The sequence below is a fragment of the Lolium perenne genome, chromosome 6 (genome assembly GCF_019359855.2).
Source record: "Lolium perenne isolate Kyuss_39 chromosome 6, Kyuss_2.0, whole genome shotgun sequence".
Taxonomy (NCBI): Eukaryota; Viridiplantae; Streptophyta; class Magnoliopsida; order Poales; family Poaceae; genus Lolium; species Lolium perenne.
The window spans coordinates 10,050,001-10,057,728 of NC_067249.2; the positions used below are offsets into that span (position 1 = coordinate 10,050,001).

At 45.6% G+C, this 7,728-nt stretch overlaps 1 protein-coding gene across 1 annotated transcript; it reads right to left on the minus strand.

Moving 5' to 3' along the window:
• Positions 1 to 3,253: 3,253 nt before the first annotated feature.
• LOC127308954 (uncharacterized) lies at positions 3,254 to 6,743 on the minus strand. Its single transcript, XM_051339887.1, has 5 exons — positions 6,511 to 6,743; positions 5,898 to 5,952; positions 5,427 to 5,494; positions 4,991 to 5,300; positions 3,254 to 3,577 (listed from the first exon to the last, which is right to left on the minus strand). The coding sequence occupies exons 1-4, from the start codon at positions 6,741 to 6,743 to the stop codon at positions 5,018 to 5,020; spliced, it is 639 nt and encodes a 212-aa protein (XP_051195847.1). The 3' UTR covers positions 3,254 to 3,577; positions 4,991 to 5,017.
• Between the last annotated feature and the right edge of the window lie 985 nt (positions 6,744 to 7,728).

Below are 7,728 nucleotides of genomic sequence, written 5' to 3' on the forward strand. Positions count from 1 at the left end.
TTTTGTTTATTTCCATTCCCCTTCTTTGCTCTCTTATTTCCCTTGCTATCAACAGACGACGTGCTACTTTCATCAGCCGATTCCCCGGTGGTCATGTCTACATCCTTCACCACCAGCTGACCAGTCTGCTCTGCCTCTTCTTCTGGATCATTCCCTCCAAAGTTTATTCGTTTTCGAACATTTGTAGTAGCATCCAATGTATTTGTATCCATTGGCTTTATTGGACTAGTACCTGTATCCTTGAGTTCATCACCTTCCTCATCATCATATGTGGGCATGCTCCGCCCCCTTCCCCTGCCCAGTCCACCTCTACCCAGTCCTCCTCCACCTCTGTTTCCACTGAATCCTCCCCCAAAACCAGTACGTGGAGGGTCAGCATAGAGCCACCTCTTGAATTTCAGATCCTTCTCTTCATACACCCCACGTCCACATTCTTTGAATCCATGTCCCAGCTTCCCACAAGCCTCACAGAAAAAAGCAAGCTTTTCATATCTCACAACGAAGAGCTGGCGTTGAGTTTGCCTAATAATAGAGACACACCTTGCCAGCGGCTTTCTCACATCAAACCTCACCCTAACTCTGACATAATTGCCTCTGATGCCCTCTGTTTTCACCGTGATCACTTCCAAACCTGCACGCTCGACTAGTTGAGTTATGATTTTGGACTTACAGTATCCTTCAGGTAATTCATGGATTTGGATCCACAGCTTAATGTGAAACAGCTCCTTCTCCTCTGCCCTCGAGAGGCCATCATACGGTTCAATGATCACTGCCCAGTTACGAAATAGCCAAGGCCCATTGTCCACAATCCTCTCCCAATCACCCAGGCATGACGCTTGTAGCGTAAACAGATTCTCCCCGATCGCTCTAAACTTCACCACCTGCGCCAGATTCCACGCTGCCCTCATCTCGCCGAAGAACGCAGCATGGCTAAAGCTTTTCTCAGTATGGACCCTCGCGAGAGCCATCCATTGGATGCTCTCCAGGATCTCCTGTTCTACCTCATCCACATCCAGATCGTTGAATTCCTCATCCTGCAGGTCTAACTGCTCAAGCATCGCATCTATTGTCATCGGATCCTTCCCCTTCGCTTTCCAGTTCCCCTCGCCAGTCGCCGAACTAGCATCAGAATTTGACGCCATCCGAACGATCCCCGATCGCGCCGCCGCCAAAACCCTAAGCACGCCCCACCACCAGAGCTCTCCGAACCAAGGCCGGGCAGGAGGGCCAGCCTCCCCCTTAATCAGCCCGAGGACAGAGGACACCGGGGTCGAGACAGACTCGGAAGCTACGCACGATATCGGTAGGTTGAATTGGACTCGCCGGCGGGATCGCCACCGGGAGGAGGAAACCCTAAAAAACTAGGGGAAAAAACTGCACGTGTCTACATACTAGTAGCACTAGTGAGCATATGATGCATGCGTGTGAAATCAATCTTCTTAGTACTAGGAAGATGCGGCGTTGTTGATTAATCAGTTAAAAGTATTGTTAGAGATTACATGGTCTGTAAAGTAGAGAAACCAGGCCATCAGTAGTATCTTTTCCCGAATAAAATATGTGGCGGAAAGTGGAGTTAATGGCATGGAGTGAAAAACACACAAAAATTGAATTACTGCCTGAGGATTGTTATTGCGGGGAAATTACAACTGAAAAATTGTGTGTAAAAAACTAGTGCCAAATAATGTAGAAGAAAAAAATGCTCACGAATTATGGTCGGAGAATTACTCATCGTCGAGGAGTAACTGCGGGGTAAATATCGGCAGTAAATTATGGTTGGGAAAATATGTGACAGATTACTGCTGAAGAATATAAAATAAATATCACTACTAACAAACTACGGCATGAGAAGTACTCACCGTCAAAGAGATATCGCGGGGTAACCGTTGAAAAATTACAGTACAAAATTGTATCAAATGTTATACCAAAGAAAAGGTAAGTACCATTGTCGAAGCATAAAAAAGGGGAAGTAAAATACTGACGCAAACGTAGGGTAACTACGGTAAAAAAATACAACCTAAAAGATGTGTTAACGAATACCTTTAAATCAAAAACAAAATACTACTGACAACTGATGACAAATTATGGTCGGAAAATTACATGCCCTAAAAAAGTACAGAAATATAATTAAAATCGAAATGGTGTGGTTAGAAAGTTGGGTGGACGAATGAGTCAAATTATTAAAAAAGGAAATGTAAAAAAAGTGGTATCATGAGCATAGAAAAATTACGGTTCGACAATTGTGTCGAGGAAACGCAATCGAGGGATAAAAAGACAATTGATCATCGTAGGAGTAAAGTATGTTATGCAGGTAACTGCTGTAAAAAAAATTATCGAAAAGTTGGGACATGAATCAGCGTTAAAGAAAATTGAAAATAAAAGAAAGAAACGGCAACCGTCTAGGTGGCATGCTGTGATTGGTGGAAAATTAAGCTCTATAGTGCTCACATGGGTGGAGTGCGGAGGAGCCATGATTTGCCTCATCCTTAATATATATATTGTCAATTTTATCGTCGGGCACCAATCCAAAACACTTGGGAAATCATACACTTACATAACAATCCACTATCCCCTACGGTTTAGGCCGCACGACCCCCCAAGCGCACCTCTCACTCCACCCACTGCCCCACGCGTCCCATCTTATGACACGCATGAACGTGGACACGACGACTGCACGCCTCTACGCCGAGCTCGGCCCAGGAGTACCTGCCGCCGTCTCCACCGGCAACCAATGTGTGGCCTCCGCCGCAGGTCTTCATCGACCTCGCCAACAATGATGACTAGGAGGCGGCTGGCAAACATCCCAACCACACGCGAGGATGACACTGGCTGCTGGAGAGGCAACCTGTGGACTTTTGGCGGCGTAAATGAATTCCTCTTGTACTGCCTGGTCCATGGTCTTCCTGGTGGTAGTATCACTGATGCTCGGCAGCATGTTTTTGCATGCATGGATATTGGCCGCGTGGCAAAGTTCATGTCAAGAATGTGCTTCTAAGGAATGTCTTTGGGTGTGCAATGCCATGGGTTAAGTTTGATTTCCATATCAGCCATCATTCCCTTCTTCAAGACGTTGTTTTCAGAGAATCTTCCTCGCATTCCATGTCCCATATTATTTGTCAAAATTTGAACACAATAGCGTCTTGCCATACCTGCAACCTGATGCCAACCATGGTGATGGCGGCTGCAGACTCTGGACTAGACTCCTGGAGCAAGATCATGCATGTCCCTCATAGGTCGATGAATGGCAACACGTCAGTTTTCAGCTAAAAACCGACCAATCTGAAGCATATGTAAGTTGCAAGTTACAGTTCAATGTTCACTCAAAGAGCCAGGGTGCAAAGACAGTAGGCTGGGTGTGGCATCAAATCCTAATAAGCCCACAACAGAAACATTAAATGGATCTACTCCTGAGTTATGCTAAGAACACTAGCAAGGGAGAATTGACAGAGCGTGACTATCCAGACACATTCTCCTATTATTGTTGTCCCATGAAAGGCAGTCAAAGGTTGTAAAAATATTAAGGTGATTCTGGTGCTTGCGCTTCAACTAGGCCTTGTCCCGTCGTCCTTGACAAACCCACCTGAAAAAAGTTGTCAACAGAGTGAGGTAAGCATCTGGGCGAGTGAAAAAAAAAAAAGGAAGCACCACCGCCATGTAAGACTGTAAGCTTAAGACTCTTTGCAAACCATGGAGAGTGCAAGCACATTTAACAAAACAAGCTTCTGTGTTAATTTCATAAGCAATTGACAACATTCTCGCTCATAATTGTATCTCAACTCACGTTCTCATTCTTAGACATAAGATGTCATAGCGAATTGCATGAGTGCTTCACAGGTGCAATCTTGGTCAGTGGATTTCATGAGGTATGGTTACATATTATGGTTAGAATCTACTAGATGCATCAATCTTTACAACACTGGTCAATCTACATATGCATAATGCATGGGACATCTGGGCTACCATCACAGATATTGCTCATCAGTCACTTGCCTTGACCATGTGACAAGGATTTGTCAACAAAGATTGACTCTGCCGACAGGCAATAAAACCTGATAATTACAAGGTACATGCCCCTTAATACACTAATCAAACTAATAAACAGAAGACATGCTCCTACACTTTGACGCGAAACCCCTCTTATAATATTCTTCATAGTTTTTATCAGCTATCTACAAACACAAATCTACAACTTTACTGTTATCAAAAAAAAAATCCAGTCACCTCCAGGGGTTAGCATTGTGCTACAAGATAAATGGATAAGAATACTGTTCAGCGAAACAGAGTACTGCATGTGAAGGGTGAATTCAGACTGCCATAAGTTTTTTTTTTTTTTTGATTTTTCACCGGGGGGGAGAGGATCCCCACCTGAATTTATATTTCCAACCGGCACAACGGGGCCACGTTTTACAGCAGGAGAGTTTCAGAGGAAGAGGGGAACAACACGGGGGGGGGGGGGGGGAGGGGGGGGGGTGTGGAGGAGAGCAGCTGCGAGAAACCAGCATATTACACAGTGCCTAGGAGAGAGGGCCAGGCGACAGCCTCATCATGCAGGGCAGTGGTGCCATAAGTTTTGATCTACCCAACCGACTTTGCATACTTTTTCTTTTTGGAATTATCTACAAATATATCAATATTTCAACACTAGAATCTATGTTCTACTAATACAGTTTTTTCATAACACAAGACTGGAAATTGCCCAAATAGACTAATATCTGAAATGAAATTTACAAGAGTACCATAAGCAGGATGTGGGCAATGTGTGTTTGGTTTTTCTTTTACTGTGATCTATCATCTACCACCAATTAGCCTGTAGCTAAATACAAACCAATCTGATTATTGCGCACAAGCCCAAGTTGGTACTAGTTCAAGATGTTTTTTCTCTACATGCAACTGTAAAAAACTCAGGATACTACAAAAAGCCTTAGAAGTCAGGTAGACTTCATACAGTATCTACTCATGTCTAAATTCATATCTTATGATATTACAAACTTACCTTCCATGCACAGTATCTTTTTTTTTTTTACTTTTTGCCCTTTACTTGCTTGCCCTTTGCTATAGTTGTTCGATGAGGTCTCCTTCTCCGCGTAAAAGCAAACTCTCCAAACTTATGGCCAACCTTCCCCTCATTGATCTTGCAACGTACATGAGTTTTTCCATTGTAAATGAGCACAGAGGAACCAACGAATTCCGGCAAAATTGAAGACCTACGAGACCAAATCTTCTTGCCATTCATTGCTCCTCCGTTATTCTTTATTCTAGACAGGAAAGCATCAACAAAGGCTCCCTTCCAGAGAGACCTTGAGCTGCACACAACCGCACACACATACAATTCAATACTCACCAAGCAATGCAAGAGGTAGACTGACATTGATGCACCAGCTAGCATTGAGAAATATCTGCATATGGAATAAGATTCTAACTGCATTTACCTGAAAGCACGAGTCACTGCACCAAACCCCGAGAGCTGAGCAGGTGCGGAGGGCTGGGCCTTGGTAGCCTGGTCAGAATCGACATACGAACAACCAGCAAAAGGAAGATTAACATTTGACCACAAAGTATGAGAGGTAAGCATGGCACTGACTTTGCATTTCCATCTATACAACTCGTCTCATTGTGCATTTAACTACACTAATAAGGAAGAAAAAAATGTACTTCGATTCCTGCAGCCTGAACCAACATAATATGATGCCATTCTGACACCAAGATAGTGGTTTCTTATGTTTCAGAACATTCACAATTTATAACTTATGTAGGACGTACTGGAATAGATCAACTTCTCAAGGCAGCATCATCATCATCATCAATAGAAAAAATCATTTGCATAAAGGCAGGTACTATAATAAAAACCGAGCGAAGAGAAATATGCAAGACAAGACTACTTTGTTCCGCCATGTACTTGCCTGAACTGTGACGATTGACCGGAGAACGGTCCTTGGCCCCATAACCGCAGTAAACCTGTGTAACAAATAACCATCAAGATTCTACAGTGCAACGAGCATGCTAAGACATATTAATCGTCCCAAAGCCTCACAAGAAAACTCCACCCACAAAGCCTACCATTGCCTCTCAGCCCTCTTCCACGGCTAACTCCTCATGTCCATATCTTAATAAGCTCTACATCCGTCCGAACGTACCGACAGATACCACTGCGGGTACTTGCGGGAAATTGTGTACAGCTTCCTAGTCGCAACTTTGGTTCAGTTTTTGAATCGGATATGGATGAGAACAGGTTTAACAGAGATCTGCCTTAACTGTACTCCCCTGTCCAGCAGCAGTCAAATCGCAAACCCTAATTCCGAATAAGATAAGATCAGTGCCGTTGGAAAAAAAGCCTACGATCGACGAGACCTACGACTCTCCCCAGTTTGTTTGAACCTGGAATCGTTCGCCGCCTGATCCCGGTTTTTCCAGCTAAGCGCAACACTGGTTCCGATCCCAATCCCTAGCCCAGTGCTGGACACTCTGATCCGTGCATCAATATACTTTGGTTCTAGGGAGTAATACGGGTCTTACCTCCGCAGCATTTTCGGAAGATGGAGAAGTGGAGCGGAGCGGTGCGGGGCTGGAGGGGGAGGAGGGGTTGGAGGTCGACGGCGAGGCGAGGCGGACTTTGCTCGGGGCGGCGTGTGATGTGGATCTGGGCGGGGCTGCCGGAATGGGGGCGGCGGAGGGGCTCGTGTCGGGTGTGGCGGCGGGGGGAGAGAGGCAGTCGTGATTCCGCGTCCAAGCTCGTGGGCTGTGGGCATCGTCCTCGTCGCTTGCAGTTGCAGGTGCAGTAGGCAGTGGCCCGGCCTTGTTGCATTCGAGCGGGCCTTTTCTTGTGTACGTCAGCAATGGGCTCCTTTCTTTTTACATGGGGACAGAGTAGGGGTACTGTGAGCCGCCATGCATTTTATTGTCCGCGAGTATCTGTTTGCGTCACGGCCGTGGATGCTAAAATGACCGTTTTTGTTCGTGCGTCCGTTTGCGTCTGGGGGTGGCTCCAGCGGGACGACGCATTTTTTACTTGTTTTTTTTTTCCTCTTCTCCATTTAAACATAGTTCCAAATATTACATATTGGAACATTATTTTACACAAACTAATACATAGTTTGGAACATGGTTTACACAAACTAATACATAGTTTAAACCATGGTTGACACAAATAAAAAGATTTAAAAAAAGAAAATTAGTTGTGTTGATTTCCGTATGTTCGCTGCCAAGAAAGAACACTCGAGGGCACACCCAGTCACCCAAACTGGAAAATCCAACTGGTGCCGGTGCCCCTGTTGGTTCTTCCGAGGAAGAACAACCAGAAACTTTCACTACTGGCTTCAACTGACGTAGCCATATTCGCTGCAAACAAATAACACTCTAAGTTCTAACTATCGGTGTCCGAGCAGGATTCGCTGGTGTGGTAGTGCCTGCGGCACGCTGTGTCGTCGAACACCTTGACGATCATCTTGCCGTCCCCCTCGTAGAGGAAGGTGAGCTGGCAGCCCGGCTCGAGCGCGATGTCGCGGGCTAACTTGTCACACCCCGTGTGCAGGTACATCTTGCCGTGCCCGTTGAACAAGACCTCAACAGTCCACCGGCAGAAGTTGCACCTAGCCTACCGTAGCTGCAAGTGCGCCAGCTCGACGCCATCGACGAATTCGGCAAACTTGTCCGGCAGCCGCTTGATGTTGAGTGGGTCATCGTCGATGCAGAGGAGGAACTCGAAGCAGCGGTCCTCCTGCGAAGACGAGGAGG

What these genes read in the sequence shown, in the direction of transcription:
- LOC127308954 (XM_051339887.1), bottom strand. Translation starts at nt 6,743, where the DNA reads ATGCCCACAGCCCACGAGCTTGGACGCGGAATCACGACTGCCTCTCTC. An exon ending in GGTCAATCGTCACAGTTCAG is followed by an intron (nt 5,495 to 5,897) that starts GCAAGTACATGG and finishes GATTCTGACCAG; the next exon opens with GCTACCAAGGCCCAGCCCTC. An exon ending in GCAGTGACTCGTGCTTTCAG is followed by an intron (nt 5,301 to 5,426) that starts GTAAATGCAGTT and finishes GGTTGTGTGCAG; the next exon opens with CTCAAGGTCTCTCTGGAAGG.